The sequence below is a fragment of the Delphinus delphis genome, chromosome 3 (genome assembly GCF_949987515.2).
Source record: "Delphinus delphis chromosome 3, mDelDel1.2, whole genome shotgun sequence".
NCBI lineage: Eukaryota > Metazoa > Chordata > Mammalia > Artiodactyla > Delphinidae > Delphinus > Delphinus delphis.
The window spans coordinates 14,789,397-14,805,904 of NC_082685.1; the positions used below are offsets into that span (position 1 = coordinate 14,789,397).

General features: G+C 51.0%; 1 protein-coding gene across 1 annotated transcript; it reads right to left on the minus strand.

Annotated features, from left to right (window-relative positions):
• Positions 1-523: 523 nt before the first annotated feature.
• KLF2 (KLF transcription factor 2) lies at positions 524-2,889 on the minus strand. The gene is made up of 3 exons (XM_060008123.1): positions 2,733-2,889; positions 1,728-2,547; positions 524-1,179 (listed from the first exon to the last, which is right to left on the minus strand). Exons 1-3 carry the CDS (start codon positions 2,805-2,807, stop codon positions 1,004-1,006), a joined length of 1,071 nt encoding a protein of 356 aa, XP_059864106.1. The 5' UTR covers positions 2,808-2,889; the 3' UTR covers positions 524-1,003.
• Between the last annotated feature and the right edge of the window lie 13,619 nt (positions 2,890-16,508).

Sequence of the window (16,508 nt, forward strand, 5' to 3'; positions counted from 1 at the left end):
ATTTCATTTTTTTCTAACAGGATGGGGAACTCATCTTAAAAATAAAAAAAAAAAATTCTGCTAAAAGGCAAGACTAGTGAAAGGCAAAACAGGTCAGAAACTCAGCATTTTGCCCCTTCTGAAGGAAAAAAAAAAAAAAAGTCTGCACACTACAGAAGTTTGGCTAAAACCTCAGAAGCTTCCAAAAGGAGGTAAGGCTTTTTTCAGCCCAGGGGAGGCCACGTCAGTGGGACCAGCAGTTTCTCCAGCTCTGGGGAAAAAGAGGCAATTTATGGCTCAGGGAACAACCTTAAAATAACTCTCCCTCAGTCCTAAAAGGCAGTGTTTAAATTTATAGAAAAACCCACAGGTTCCTGGCAGCTGGGGGCTGCAGCTGGCAACCCCAGATGCTGGCCAGGGCAGGACCCACTTCACCCTGCCTCTGCCAGGCTGCCCTCCATCAAAGCTGCCCGTTCCCCCCAGCCCCTCCCAAGTGTCCCAAGCCCCCAGCTTCCAAGCAGCCAGACCAGTGCTGTGATTTTTTTCAAAAGATGCAAAACTTTTTTTTTTAATTAAAAAACAGCAAAATCTTATAAAAATGAACCAGGCAGTCAAAATGCCCACCTGTCTTCCTATTTACAGTAATACAATATCTGTCACAGTCATTATGTACAATATTATAAAAAATGTTGCACAGTACAAATTAAGGCTGTATTTTTCACGAGGCATCAAGCCTCGATCCTCTAGTGTAGACCCGGCAGGGGGGAAGACGACACTTAATTATTGCACCATTTTGAAAACAAAACTCGTCAAGGAGGATTGTGGTCTTCTCCCACCGGGCCTTCAGTCTCTGATGGGGGCCGGGCGTCGCCGTCGTCGTCGTGGGGGGAGCCCCCTCGGTGGCCACGCTGTGCCCGGCCCGGTCCTCTGGGCCCAATAAATACCAGTCACAGTTTGGAAGGGGGCCGTGCCCGGCGCGTGGGACCCGCCACGGCCGCGCGCGGGTGGGCGGGGGGCGTCCAGGCTACATGTGCCGCTTCATGTGCAGAGCCAGGTGGTCCGAGCGTGAGAAGGCACGGTCGCACAGGTGGCACTGGAAGGGCCGGTGGCCCGTGTGCTTGCGGTAGTGGCGCGTGAGTTCGTCGGATCGCGCAAACTTCCAGCCGCAGCCGTCCCAGTTGCAGTGATAGGGCTTTTCGCCTGCAGGGAGGGGGCGAGAGCCGGCCTTAGTTTCCCTCCCGCCTGTGGCTCTGATACTCACAGACACTCACCCTGATTAGTGGCTACTCGGGCGCGCACAACCTACCCCTAACCAGCTCTCTGAAGGGCGCCCGCTATGTTTTGAACCTCTAGGGATCCTAGGCACGTTATCTCCCATTCCTGGGTCTCCTGATCCTCACTCCCCAGGGGTCCTAAGCGCGCACAGTCCGCTCTGCAGTGTCTTTCAGCCACGCCCCCGGGGGGCTCCTAAGCTTGCACCTTCCCCCCTCACGACAGTCTGAGACATAGCATCCCCCTAGGTTTCGTAAGTGTGCATGCCTGCCCAAAGTACCGAGCCACATTCCCAGGAGGGTCCTAAGCGCGCGCCCCGTCCCCAGGGTCCGGAGCCACGCCCCCAGCCAAGCCCCAGGGGGCTAAGACCTTGCCCCCTCCCCAACCTCTGGGCCACGCCCTCTGGGGGGGGCTCCTAAGCACGCCCTTCCTCCAGCTCCCCCCGCATTGGTCCCCAGCCCGTGCTCGCTGCCCACCTGTATGCGTGCGCAGGTGCGCCTTGAGGTGGGAGCTCTTGGTATAGGTCTTGCCGCAGCCCGCGTAACTGCAGGTGTGCGTGGCGGTGCGTTTGCGCGGCCAGGACCGCCGGCCGCGCTTGGGCTTGGCCTCCAGCAGCTCCAGCGGAGACGCGGGCGGCGTGAGGAGACCTCGGGCGGCTGGCGGCGCCAAGCCCAGAGCTGCGGCGGCGGCCGCCGCGTCGTCGAAGAGGCCGAAGGCCGCGGGCGCCGGCGGCGCGTAATGCAGGCCGGGCCCGGGCGCGCCGAAGCCGGGGCCACCGAAGGGAGGCGGGAAGGGGGCGCGCGCGCCGGGCGCGGGGAGGCGCGCGGGGCCGTCTGGGCTGAGCGGTGGCGTGTCGGGCGGTGGTGGGGGGCGGCCCCCGGGGCCTCGCATGCACGCAGCTGCCGGGCCCGGGGCACCCTCGCGCTTGAGGCCCCGAGGTCCGCGGGCCAGGCCCGGCGCGCAGCCGTAGCCGCCGCCGCCGTCTGCCTCGGGGGGTTCGGCTTTCACCAGGCGGCCCGGCGGCGCCAGCAGGAAGCGACCGTGCAGCGCTGGCCCCGGCGGCACGTCCAGCTCGGGCCGCAGTAGCTCGGACACCAAACCGCCCGCGGGGGCGCCGTAGGGAGGAGGGGCGCCGGGCTCAGTGTAGTAGAACGCAGGCGGCGGGGGCGGCGGCGGCGGCGGCTCCGGGGCGGACTCAGCGCCCAGGCCGTCCAGCCCCATGGACAGGATGAAGTCCAGCACGCTGTTGAGGTCGTCGTCCGTGCCGCCTGCCTCGGGCTCTGCGCGCGGCCAGCGCTGCGGGTGACAGAGCGATAGGCGCGGGCGTGAGCGCGCGGTGGGGCCGGGGATCGCTGCCCGCTGCCTGCGTTCTACTACCCTAAGCCCGCTGTCCCTGCCGCCTGCGTTCTACTACCCCGCAGCCCACGTTCTACTACCCTGAGCCAGTCGCCCCCGCCGCCCGCGGTCCCTGCCGCCCTCACCTCCTGCAGGCCGCGCTCCCGGCACGGGCTGGCGAAAGTGGAGAAGGACGGTAGGATGGGCTCGCTCAGCGCCATGGCTGGGACCCGGGGCTGACGCGGATTCGGGACACCGGTGAGTGGCTGCCCGGAGCCGGGCTGGTCGGGACGCGGGCGGGTGGGGACGACTCTGCGGGCAGCGGCCGGGCCCGCCCAAGCCTTATAGGCGCGGCGCGCGCGGGGGCCGGGCCAAGGCGGCGGCGGCGGAAACGCGTCCCGGATGGGGACGAGCTCCGGGCGCAGCCTAAATTTAGCCGCGGTATATAAGCCGGCGGGCGGCGGCGGCAGTGGCCACTGAGGCCGCCAGGGCCCTGAGCGGCCGGCTCGGCCCATCGTGCGCAGCTAGGCGGCGCCCCCGGCCCGGGCCCGCCCCCGCCTGTCTCCCCGGCGACGGCGTCAACACACGCTCCACAACAGCAGCGTGACGCTCAGGGATCCCCGGGGCACCCCGTGGGCTCCCGCCTGCGGGAGCACAGGGAGGACCTGGAGCGGGGGCGGCATCCGGGGCCTGCAGGGATCCCTGATGGATGGGGAGATGGGCCCCCGCAGCCACAGAGGGGTCCACAGAATCCTAGGTGGATGCGGTTAACTGGGTCCCGCGAGCTCAGAGTGGCTTTCCGCGGACTCAGCTCCTCATTTTCTGCGAACCCACCAAGCCTGATCCACTGTTATGCCCACCACTCTGTCAAAAACCTTGCATGATGACAGCAAGAAATGTTAAGTCTTTGAGACGCTCTCCCTCAAGGAAGCCCTTCAGGGCGGGGAAACTGAGGCTTAGGAGGTGCTGGGAGACGCTTGAGGTCCTACAGCTGCCAGCAGGCCTGGTGCCTTTACTGACTCACGTAAGCGAGGAGACTCATGACAACGAATCTAACAACACAGACCCAGCACCAGAGGGGCCACAGGGAACAAGCCGTCCCTGTGAGCATGTAAACACCCGCCACCCCCCCCCCCCACCAGATGCCCCACACCAGGCATGGGGCCTACCAGGAACGGACTGTTACTCCTGCTGTTACTGTGTGCTGGCCTTGTGTGGGCACTGGGAACACGTTTGCCAACAGGCAGACAAATCCCCTTACCCTTGGGGCTTTCACTGTAGTGGGGGATGGGGGCGGAGAAGTGAAATAAACAACTATATTGGGGAAGGCAGGGGAGGGAGATGGGTAGTGAGTGTGTGTGGGAGGGGAGAAAGAGGATGGTGGAATTTTGAACCCATCTCCCAGGAGGAGATGTGTGAATCAAGACCTGGGGAAAAGGGGAGCCAAGTGGGTATCAGAGGGAGAGCATCTCATGGTGTAACCTGGAGCCAGTATCCAGCCCTGGTCTCTTGATCCCAGAACCCATGTTCAGGCCTGGAGGTGTCCATGGTCAGCCACAGTCCCACGGCCAGGTGGTAAGGGGTGCAGGCAGCTCCTGACCTGGAAGCCTTCCCTGGGGGCCAGGAGGGTTTTGTCACTGACAGCATCTGGACCCCCGCAGCCCAGGGACACTGCAGGGGGTCGCCTTGCCATCACAGAGGCACCAAGAGACCACTCTGGGGTCCACAGTCCTGGACCCTCCCAGCTGGAAGGAGCCTCAGAGGTGTGCCATCTCATCGTGATTCATCAGATTGTGGGTTAGGCAAACACTTGTTGATAAGCCCTATTTGCCAGGTGTGGGGCACCCAGAGGTGCTTCAGTCCCAAGCACAGTTGCTGGGGTGGTAGTAGTGCAGGGATCCCCTCTGCAGCTTTCCCGGGCTGCTGGAGATTTCAACTTGAGCTCCAAGATGCTTCCTGCGGCTGCCACTGTGATGGTTGAGAGTCAGCCTCGGCCACTGACCACTCTCTGTGTGACCGTGAGCAAGTGGCTCTGCCTCTCTGGGCTCACTTCCTAATCTTGAGAAATGAGAATATAATAGTACCTTACCCCAAAGGGATATCATGAGGGTCACGCGGGTGCTTTCTCTTTGGTGGAAATGTTGACGATATCCTGTGAGCTCACTCAAGTGCTGGTTAGATGAGCTTTGCTCACTGTCATTCCGTTCTCTGGGCCTCAGTGTCCCTGAATGAGAACGAGGGGAAGTTGAAGGGAATCAAATTTGTTTCCCAGGATGTATAATTCTCAGTCAGTTGCGGACCTCTGCTTCAATGGCGCCTGGGGCCTCCCCTCAGCCTCAGCTAGCTCCTGCCGCTCTCTCCAGCCCATCCCCGTCCCTTCCTATTCTGTTTCCTTGCCAGTTCTGGAACACACCAAGCACATTCCTCCCTCCAGGCTTTGTACTTGCTGTGCCTTCCACCAAGCGTTCAGTCCTCTCACTTTCCACTAGCCTGGCTCAGGCTTATCTCCCGCCCCCTCCCCCCTAAACTAATGAACTTTATTTTTATAGAGCAGCAACAGGTTTACAGAAAAAAATGATCAGAAAGTACAAAGAGTTCCCATATATCCCCTCCCAAGGCACAGTTTCCCCTATTATTAACGTCTTGCTTTAGCGTGATAACCTTTGTTACATATTGATACATTATTATCCAGCCAATGTCGATACATTATTATTAACTCAAGCCCACAGTTTACTTTAGGGTTCACTCTTTGTGTTGGACATTCTGTGGGTTTCAACAAATGCCTAGTGACATGTATCTGCTGTTACATCATATAGAACTATATAGAACTGTTTTCACTGCCCTAAAAATCCCTCCCTCCCTCCCTTCTAAGTCCTGGTTAGGTTCCGTAGTTTTACCTTTTGCAGAATGTCACAGAGCTGGAACCACACCATATGTAGCTTTTTCAGAGTCTTCTTTCACTTAGCAGTATGCATTTAAGATTCCTCCATGTCTTTTGGTGGCTTGATAGCTCCTTTCTTTTTATCAGTGAGTAATATTCCATGGTATGGATGTACCACAGTTTGTCCATTCAACTATTGAAGGACATCTTGGTTGCTCCCGGTTTGGGGCCATCGAGTTGCTATTGAATAGGCATTGAATATGGCTGCTATAAACATTCATGTGCAGGTTTTTGCCTGGACATAAGTTTTCAAATTAATTGGATAAATACCTAGGAACACAATTGATGGAATGTAGGATAAGACTCTGTTTAGCTTAGTAAGAGACCACCAAACTGTCTTCCAAAGTAGCTGTACCACCAGCGATGAACAAATGAGAGTTCCTGTTGCTCCACATCCTCGTCAGCATTTAGTGGTGTTGGTTTTTTATATTTCAGCCATGCTAATAGGTGTTTGGTGGTATCTCATTGTTGTTTTAATTTGCAATCCCCTGATGATATCTGATGTGGAGCCCCTTTTCATATGCTTGTTTGCCATCTGTATATTTTCTTTGGTGAGGGGTCTGTTCAGATCTTTGGCCCAGTTTTTAACTGGGTTTTTTATTTTCTTATTGGACTTTAAGAATCCTTTGTATATTTTGGACACGAGTCCTTTACCTGGTAGGTGTTTTGCAAAGATTTTCTCCCAGTCTGTGGCTTGTCTTTTGATTCTCTTAACGGTGCCTTTTGCAGAACAGAAGTTTTTCATTTTAATGAAGCCCAGCTTATCAGTTTTTCCTTTCACAGACTGTGCTCTTGGTCTCGTATCTAAAAAGTCAGTGCCAAACCCAAGGTCATCTCGATTTTCCCCTATGTTGTCATCTAGAAGATTTACAGTTTTGCATTTTACATTGAAGTGAATGATCCATTTTGAGTTAATTTTGTTGTTGTTGTTTGGCTGGTTTTTTGTTTTGTTTTGTTTTGTTGCACGTGGATACCCAGTGGTTCCAGCACACTTTGTTGAAAAGGCTGTGTCCTCAGCTCATCTGACTGTGCGTTTCAGTGTGAATGTGGGCTCTCCAGGCTCCACCCCCACCCACTGGGCCCACAAATAGTACCCTTCCCCAGGCCATATAGTTCCTTCCTCCACCCCCTCTTTTCTGTTGTTGTTGTTCTGTGGCACTTTTCACCACTGGTCATTATTTTTATCTACCCGTTTGCTTTTCTTCTGTCTCCACCACAAATAGTGTATGAATCACAGGGAGGATGGGAGCCAGGTCTATATTGGATCCATTATGTTCTTCAAGCCCAGTTCAGCACACAGTAGGCGCTCAATAAACGTTCACCAGAGGGATGAACAAGCAAATGAATAGCTACATCTCTTGAGGCTCTTCAGAGGAACTTCTGCAGGTGGCTCTCTGCTCCTGTGGGATTGTCTACACTCTCTCCTCCTCACCCAGCCTCCTGTGCACCTTCTTTGTCACCACGGGTGGTAATAAGTTGAATGTGTCCCCAAAAGATATGTCCATGTCCTCACTCCTGGTACCTGTGAATGTGACTTTAATTGCAAAGAGGGTCTTTGCAGATGTAATTAGGGGTATCAAAATGAGATCATCCTGGGTTAGGATGGGTCCTATATCCAATGATAAGTGTCCTTATAAGAGAAAGGACACAGAGATACAAATGTAGAGAAGGCCATGTGAAGATGGGGACAGAGATTGGAGCTTTTGTTGCCATAAGCCAAGGAACACCAAAGATTGCCTGGGGTTGCCAGAGGCCAGGAAGGAGGCCTGGGACGGATTTTCCCTCGGAGCCTCATCAGAAGGAACCAACCCTATTGACACCTTAATTTCAGGCTTCTGGCCCCCAGAACTTAAAGAGGATACATTTCTGTTCTCTTAAGCCACCGAGTTTGTGTCACTTTGTGGCGGCAGCCCCAGGAAGCTCATACCGTCATGGTAACCAGCTCTTCTGCCTGCCTGCCTGCCTGCCTGGTTCCCTCTTCAGAAAGGGAGCCCCTCAAAGGCAGGGGCCTCCCTTGATTCATCTCTGTGTCCCCCAGGCCCAGCTGTGGACCTGGTGTTGAAACAAACGTGATGTGAGGATGCTGGCCACCCACCAAGGACCTCCCGGGGCAGCGTGAGACACTCCAGCAGAGCACCCGGGGAATGTAACCAGTTACACAGAGCCACGAATGAGTGTAAAGAACGTGGGCTTCAGTTGCCACTTTAGCTGTGTGTCCTTAGGCACATCACACAACCTCTCTGAGCGTCAGTTTCATTGTGAGATATGAGTATTTACTGCCTGATTATAGGCATGGATGAATGAGCCAGATAGAGGGTCTCAGGCAGAGGGAGAGGCTTGGCACAGAGGGGTTCGGAGCATGGCACCTCTCAGGCTGTGGTCCTGTCTCCCTGCTGTCCAGGCTGCACCCACCTGTGTGGGTATGTGTCTTTGTGACGTCTCAGGTGATGATGCTATTGGAGAAAGAGCTCTGGACTCGAAGTCAAGTCCCAGCGCTACCTCTTTCAAGCTGGGCAACTTACTCTTGGCCAAGCTTCCAAGCAGCCTGTCCCACTGCTAAGCGGGGGAGAATAAGGCACATGTCCAAGGATTACATGGTCAGTAAGCAAACTGGTGATGCTGAAGAACGCCGTGGGCACCCTTCTCCCTGTCATGGCTAAGTTCCTAAAGGGTAGGGACTGACTCTGTGTTCATGCCCTGCCAGCCCCCCTCTCCCAGTTGGGAACTTTATGCCTCTTGATGGTGATGCCCTCGTTCTCATCTCTTTCCCAAGGTCTCCCATCCTCTCCTAACAGCCCAACATGAATAATCTAACCTGAGGGGGCAGATAGTTTCCCTCCAATCCATTGGTAATGTTTTGAGCGATGTGTTCGCACAGATTCTGAGATTACATCCTGGCTCAATGCTGGAAAAGAGTACTGTGATTGATTAGTGATGTCTCTCCATGACTGATTGGTGATGTCTGTCACTGGTGGAGCCTTGTTGGAGTAGTATGCATGCAGCTTTACATTTACCATCTCTTGTCAGGCTGTCTTTAAGGACCCAGGAAACTTGCAAATCAGAGGTCTTGAGCCTGAACAAAAAATAAATGTTGAGCTCCCTCTCCATGTTCTGCTGGACATGGAGAGGAAGGTAAAAAAGTACACAGCTCCGTTTCTGCCCACAGAGAGCTTACAATCTCCTTTAACCGGGTCCTGGCCATTTCTAGTATCCTTTACTTCTTTCCACTTTTCTTCTAGAGTCTAGACCATCTCTCCCTTTACTAGCTGTTCCGCCCCAAATAGCTATTGTGTGCACTTGGCCCAGCTCCCAAGAGCAAGCACTCAGGAATTCTACAGAAAACACGTCACTTAAAATACAGCTGAGCTTCCAAGACTAATTGTGAATGCTCTAGAGGAATTACAGTCACATGACAGCAGCAACTGCACGATGACTCCCAGCTGGGGCAGTCGGGGTATTTCTGCTTAAGTTTGCATAAGTTCTTTGCAGCGTGTTGCCAAACTTAGCTCCCCATGTTGCAAAGATGTTTGGCAGCTCGGTGTTTCTCCAGGATGGGAAGTGATGCAGGCAGGGGTGCTCCTGCAAGTGGGCTTTTTTCTGAAGGTCACCACCTTGCCACTGCCGTGCTTGTGGCCAAGGTCCAATGAGAAAGGGCACTTCCCAATTTGCCTCCCTGTCTCTGAGATTTTCTTACTGTTTATGAACAATTAAGTAGTGAGAATGTAGGGAAGGTGCAGAATTGCATGTGGTTGATGACCGATGGATTCCTATGGGGACCCCTCATCATCTCCTCACCAGCCAGACCATGACTATCTCAGTCTCATTGATGCAGGGACATGAGAGGTGGAGGAACATTTATGAAGCACCTACTGTACGAAGAGTAGCCCCTGCTCGCCGCAACTAGAGAAAGCCCGCGCAGCAACGAAGACACAAGGCAGCCAAAAAATAAATAAATACATTTTTTAAAAGCACCTACTGTATGCCAGGTCCTGCATTGAAGAGTTGTATGTGTTTTCTCATTTAATCCTCACAGCAGGTCTGTTTAGTGTGATGAGCAATGAACAGAATGGGGGTGCTCAGCCAGAACCCCAGGTCAGATCCTGGCCCTGGCACTTATATCTCAGTAACTTTGAATGAAGGGCCTTCTCTTTTTGAACCTTTGTTCCTGTCCCATCGAAGGAGCATGAGAATGCCTTGTCACCTGTTGATGAAGATAAGAGACACCCCGTGTAAAGAACTTTTCCTAGAAGAGGCCCTCTGATCCTGGAAGCTGTTTTTATTTGCCTAAATCAAGGGCTGGCACATCCTGACTTGTGGCTTTTTACAAAATATATGTATGAAAATGTCAATAGTATTGCTCTTTTCTTTTTTTTGCGGTACGCGGGCCTCTCACTGTTGTGGCCTCTCCCGTTGCGGAGCACAGGATCCGGACGTGCAGGCTCAGCGGCCATGGCTCACGGGCCCAGCCGCTCTGCGGCATGTGGGATCCTCCCGGACCGGGGCACGATCCCGTGTCCCCTGCATCGGCAGGCGGACTCTGAACCACTGCGCCACCAGGGAAGCCCGGTATTACTCTTTTTTAAAAAAAATTATTTTCTTGAAGTATAGTTGACTTACAATGTTGTGTTAATTTCTGCTGTACAGCAAAGTGTTCTTAATATTTCACGTATACTCCAACGTTAATTATATATGTGTGCATAATTTTTATGGAGGTGAAATTCATATAGTAAAAAAATTAACCATTTTAAAGTGAAAAATTCAGAGGCATTTAGGACATTCTCGGTATTGTGCAACCATCACCTCTATATAGTTCCAGAATATTTCCATCCCCCACAAAGGAAACTCCATCCCCGTCAGCACTCACTCCCCATCCCCTCCTCCCTCAGCCCCTGGTAACTGCGAATCCACTCTCTGTCTCTATAGATTTGCTTATTCTAGATATTTCTTCTAAAGGGAACCGCACACTATGTGACCAAAACAGCTTTTGTTTGGCCAATAGCTAAGCATGTCTTCTTCCTTTATGAATGTTTGGGAAAAAACCCCAAAAGAATACTATTTCATACATGAACATTCTATGAAAATCAAATTTCGGTGTGCATAAATATGTTTTATTGGCATGCAGCCACGCCCATTCATGGAGGTATTGAGACCATGCACAGAAAGAGACTGGATGGTCATATGCAGAAATACTGAATCTCTGGCCCAAAGCTTAGAGAAGTTGATTCCATATGGAGAAGCCAGCAGAGCTACTTTTGGACTCCAGAGTCTGAGCTGGGCTCCCAAACAATCACTGCCTCTCAGTATGCATTTAATAGACCTTTCTGGAATTCTTATTACTGAGCAGGTGCTGGAGAGTGAGCCGTCATCCAGAGTAAGCTGGTCTTTGCCCCTACTTAGCTTCCAGGTGTTAAATCAATAACTAGCCAAATAGATATGGGGGTGAATCTGAAGACATCCTTTAGGTCAGTGGTTTGGACATTCACCATCAAGGGATGTCTCGACACCTGGTTGTAAAGGTACAGTTTATTAGTGATGACTGACGAGAACTTTTTCTGTTTTTGCTTAGGTTTTTGTTACATGTTGGCCATAGCATCTGGGCTAGGGGCTGCTTTTTTGTTTTATTTTTACTTGAAAAATTTTAGTTTTATTTAGATTTAAAATTATTAAGTTTTGATTTATTTATTTTTATTTTATTAAAATTTTTGCTTTATTTAGATTTAAAATTTTTAAATCTTATTTATTTTTTATTTAAAAAATTTTTAGTTTAAAAAATTTTAAAGTTTGGGAGCTCCCTGGTGGCCTAGTGGTTAGGATTCCTGGCTTTCACTACTGTGGCCTGGGTTCAATCCCTGGTCGGGAAACTGAGATCCCGCAAGCCATGTGGCACAGCCAAAAAAAAAAAAAAAAAAAAAATTAAAGTTTTATTTAGATTTAATTTTTTATTTTAAAATTTTAATTTTATTTAGGTTTTTAAAAATTTAATTTTATTTCTATTTATAGTGGGATCATTTGCATACTGTGAAATTTCCAAGTGGTGCAACCATCACTACAGTCCAGATTTAGAACTTTTCCATCAACCCAAGGAAATCCCTCCTGTCCCATTTTCAGTCCATCCCCACTTCCACCCCCAGCCCCAGTCAACCACTGATGTGCTGAGTCTGTAGATTTGCCTTTTCTGGATATTTCATATAAATGCAGTCACACAGTGTGGTCCTTTGCATCTGGTTTCTTTGACTCTGCATAACTTGAGGCAGCGTGTACCAGTCACTGGTTCCTTTTCATTGCTGAATCGTATTCCATCTTACGTATGGACCACAACTTTGTCACCCCTTCACCTATTGATGGACTGAGTGATACTGTGTTGTCCATGTCACTTCTTGGAGCCCAGTAACAATCCCACACACATAACTTAGAAAAGGCAGTCATGTCCTTTCCCACCTTGAGTGCCCTGGCCTCCCCTCCCCTCATTGGCCTGGGAGTCCAGCACTGTTGCCTGTAAGGTCACCCCTTTGGGAAGCTGGTCAGACCTGTAGGCCTCCCTGCCACACCCTGCCAGGAGGAGGAGGCTGGCGTTCTGCCCTCCAAGACACCTTTGTGTTCTGCACTCATGTGCCCGGCGTAGCCATATGTGTGACCTGGTAGGGGGAGAAGGAAAGGCCTGGGGGCTGGGGCAACAGTGACTAAGGTTGAGCCCCACATTGTTGGCACCTGGGGGACCCGCTTCCTCACACAGTCCCCCTGACCTGCCTGCCTTCTGACTTCAAGGAAGGTTTGATTCTCGCTTATATGGACGACAAGCCTGCACAGAGCCTCCCCTCCCCAGGGATCGTGGCCTGTTGTCACACAACTTGCTTTGGTTTCCTGTCATCAGCCAGAGGAGCTGGCTTTGGCATTGACCTCATTTGAATCTCTCTCTGCTCCTTCTGTGGTGAATGGCCTCAGGGACATTGCTTCACCCTGCTGACCTGCAATGCTGTAATCAGGGTGGAAAATAATAACAACATGATTAAGTTATTATATGTTATTATGTCATTATTATATATTGTTAATAATGATAGGCACTCGACAGGTTGGCCGGTGATCTACAAGGGATGAATTGCTTAAGGACCCCGTTTAACATTGTTAAAAGTTTATTTGTAAATCTCCACGTCTTCTGTTTGGGGACAAGGTATTTCTGGATGCCTGGAACCGTTTCTCTGGAAAACAAAGGAGCATATATATTGTTCGGATCCACTTATTTTTTCACTTTCAATTTTTTTTAATCGAGGTGAAATTCAGAAAACAAAAAGATAATCACTTAAAGTGTACCAACTCAGTGGTATTAAGTACATTCAAAATGTTGTACGAACATCCACTCTAGCTAGTTCCAAAACATTTCCGTGACCCCAAAAGGAGACCTTGTACCCATTAGTGGTCACTCCCCATTACTCCCTCCCTCCCCCAGTCCCTGACCGCCATCAGTCTTCTCTCTGTCTCTATAGATTTGCCTGTTCTGGACGTTTCATATAAATGGAATCATTCACTAAGTGGCCTTTGGTGTCTGGCTTCTTTCACTCAGCATCATGTTTTCAAAATCTGTCCACGTTGTAGCAGCCCTTTTTATGGCTGAATAATATTCCAAGATGTGGAGGGACCACGTTTTGTTTATCCACTCATCTGTCGATAGACATTTGGGCCGTTTCCACCTTTTGGCAGTTGTGACTAGTGCTGCTGTGAACATTGGTGTACAAGTATTCGTTTGAGTCCCTGTTTTCAGCTCTTTGGGGTCTATACCTGGGAGTGGAATGGCTCGGTCTTACGATAACTTTAGGTTTAACTTTTGGGGGAGCCACCTAATCAGATCCACTTTGAAAAGGCTCTCCTGGGCTGGAGACAGTGCTGGGTCTTCTAGCTTTGACCCCACTCCCTGCCTCCAGGATATTTATTCTTCTGATGACATTTATTCAAGCCTCTATAAGCACCATCTCATTTCCTCCTTCCAGACCCCGTGATTTGGCTTTCTCTGTTGCACACTTTCTCTCTCCTCCTGTTCCAGTAACACAAGGCTTCTCCCACTTCCCACTGGGAGCCAACCCACAGGCTGGATGAGTGACGTTGCAGCTTTAACAGGGTGGACCTCACCTGGATGGTGTAATAAACCCCCTTTACAGATGAGCAAACTGAGGCTTACTGCCTCAGGGTTTGGGATCCCTATACCATCACACCAGCCCCCTCTCATTCCCGGTTCTTCAACGTCTTTGCAGTTTTGCTCCTTGACCCTGGGCAAATGCTGACACGTGGTCCCTGTACTACAAAGGCTTTTCTGGTTGAATTTTGGGGGAGGACGTTAAGAAAAAAAAACTTAAAGAGAGACAGGTCCTGATGGGAAAATATCCACGGTATCACGGGGTCAGTGGTGTCCCCACTAAAAGATATGCCTACCTCCTAACCTCTCACATCTGTGACTGTGATTTCTTAGAAATAGGGTCTTTCCAGATGTGATCGAGTGAAAGCTCCCGAGATGAGGTCATCCTGGATTTAGGATGGGCTCTAAGTCCAGGGACAGTTGTCCTTACAGGGAAAGAGAAGGGGAAACAGACAGAGAATGGAAGGCTGTGTGAAGATGGAGGAAGATATGGGAGTGACGCAGCCACAAGCCAAGGAACGCTGAGGGTTGCTGGCAGCCTCCAGAAGCTGGGAGAGAGATGGGGCCGATTCCCTCCCTCAGAACCTCCGGAAGGAACCAACCCTGCCCACACCTTTATTTCAGACCTCTGGCCTCCAGGACTGTGAGACAAAACATTTGTTTTATGTAAAGCCACCCGGTTTGCGGTCATTTGTTAAAGCAGCCACAGGAAACTCATATGCATGGACAGGAGGAGTGAGCTGGGGTCTCTGCATGCTGGGTCCGGGCTGAACATGGCTGAAATCCTGGGCCCATAAGGGAGCAAGGTATGCCCACAGACAGCCAGGGTGTAGCAAGATAAATGCCATGAAAGAGGTGCAGTTATTATTGTTCTCATCACCATTATTAGTATTGAGTCATTATTCATCTCCGTGATATGGGGCGCTCATTACCCCCTCGACTCCAGCCCATCCCTCCATTCTGCGACCCAGTTAATGGAACGCCCTTCTTTTGCTGAGGCTAGAGCTCCCAGATCAAACACTGGACGCCCAGTGAAGTTTGAATTTCAGATAGATGAGGAAAGATGTTTTTGCATTAAGTATGTTCCTGTTTAACTGCCTTCCTCTTCCATTCTTAGCTTAAAGCTGTTGTATTTACAAATAACCTTTTAATTGTGGAATTGACAAATCTGATGGCAGAAACGCTGCGAAGAGCATATTCAGAGCTCCCCGTGTCTCCTTGGCCCAGTTTCCCTGAAAGTTAACGTCTTACGAGAGGACCGGGCATTTGTCAAAGCTGAGAAATTAACACTGGGCGGTGCTGTTTGATGCTGCACTCCAGACTTTATTGGATGTCCCCACTTCACCCACAGATGTCCTCTTTCGGTTCCAGATCCCATACTACATTTAGTCATCACCTTGCCCCAGTCTCCTCTAGCCTGTGACAGTTTTGCAGACTTTGTTTTCCTCATGACCTTGATAGTCTGGTAGAGTGCTGGCTGGCTATCTCTTAGGACCACTGAATGTACCCCACCCCAATCTGTTTTTTTTTTTTTAATATTTATTTATTCATTTTTTTTGGCTGCACTGTGTCTTAGTTGTGGCACATGGGATCTTTTGTTGCAGCATGCGTACTTCTTAGCTGTAGCAGGCGAACTCTTAGTTGCGGCATGTATGCGGGATCTAGTTCCCCGACCAGGACGCCCTGCATTGGGAGCGTGGAGTTTACCCACTGGACCACCAGGGATGTCTCCCCTCCATCTGGGTTTGTCTGATGTTTTCTTGTGATTAGATGGGGGATATCTGGGGAGAGGACCACAAAGGTGACGGGTCCTCCATATCATACCATCCCAGGGGTACCTGATGTCTGCATGACTCTTCACTGTGATGTGAACGCTGCGCTTCATGCTCAGGGGCACCACGAACATTCCCTAGACATCTTCAGGAACCAGACTGAGTTTTGGTTCCTTGAAAGCAGAAGACAGCGATAGCACGTACTGGGCACCAGGCCAGGCCCTGGGATGCATCCCCTTCACGCTGCTGGAAGATGGATTTTAATGGGAGAACATGGATGTAGAAGAACTTCTCCAACTGCAGAGCCTGGAATCCTGAAATGGTCCTCTTATCTTTTTCCCAAACAGTTTCCCGATATGCACATTTTACAGCCCCAGTAAGCGATAAGAGAGGCAGCCGCTTTTGAGAGGTTTGCCTGAAGCATGTTCCTCTAACTTACGGCCTAAAGAACATCAACTGAGCCATTTTAACTCTCAGAGTTGATTTAATCTGCACAGCAGCTCCATGGTGTTATCCAAGTTATCCGGGGAGAACGGAGGCTCAGAGAGGCTAAGGTATCTCCTGAAGATCACACAGCAGCTCGGGTCTGCTTACACCCACCAACTCTGCTCCCTATTGCAAGAAGCCTCAGTAGTTAAGTTGCATCTCGCCTAGAATATGTTCGTAAAAGGAGGGGGTGGGGCAGGCCAGCGTGAGAACTGGGTTAGTTACAGGGGCCTGTAAGCAGGATTTTCCAACACGAGCACTGCTGACATTTGGGACCGGATGATTCTCTGTGGTGGGGCTGTCCTGTGCATTTTAGGATGTTGAGTAGCATCCCTGGTCTCCACCCATCAGATGCCAGTGATAGCATCCCCCAGTTGTGACAACCAAAAATGTCTCCAAGTTTTCCCCAGGGGGTCAGAGGAGAGATGCTCTGTGTAAGCATAGGAGGCGAGGTTGCTCCTCAGAGCTGTGATTTGCATTTCTAGCAAACTCCAGAGCCCTGCTGGGTGGTCAGACCCCTTCCCAGCTCTGGGAAGGAAACCTCCCTCCATCATCCCCGTCACTGGCTGGCTTGGAAGACGTCGGACATTTGCGATTT

Excerpts from the sequence above, each read along its gene's own strand:
- KLF2 (XM_060008123.1), bottom strand. The coding sequence starts at position 2,807 with ATGGCGCTGAGCGAGCCCATCCTACCGTCCTTCTCCACTTTCGCCAGC. Across the intron at positions 2,548-2,732 it reads GGGAGCGCGGCCTGCAGGAG|CGCTGGCCGCGCGCAGAGCC; the intron begins GTGAGGGCGGCA and ends TGTCACCCGCAG. Across the intron at positions 1,180-1,727 it reads GCACCTGCGCACGCATACAG|GCGAAAAGCCCTATCACTGC; the intron begins GTGGGCAGCGAG and ends CCCTCCCTGCAG.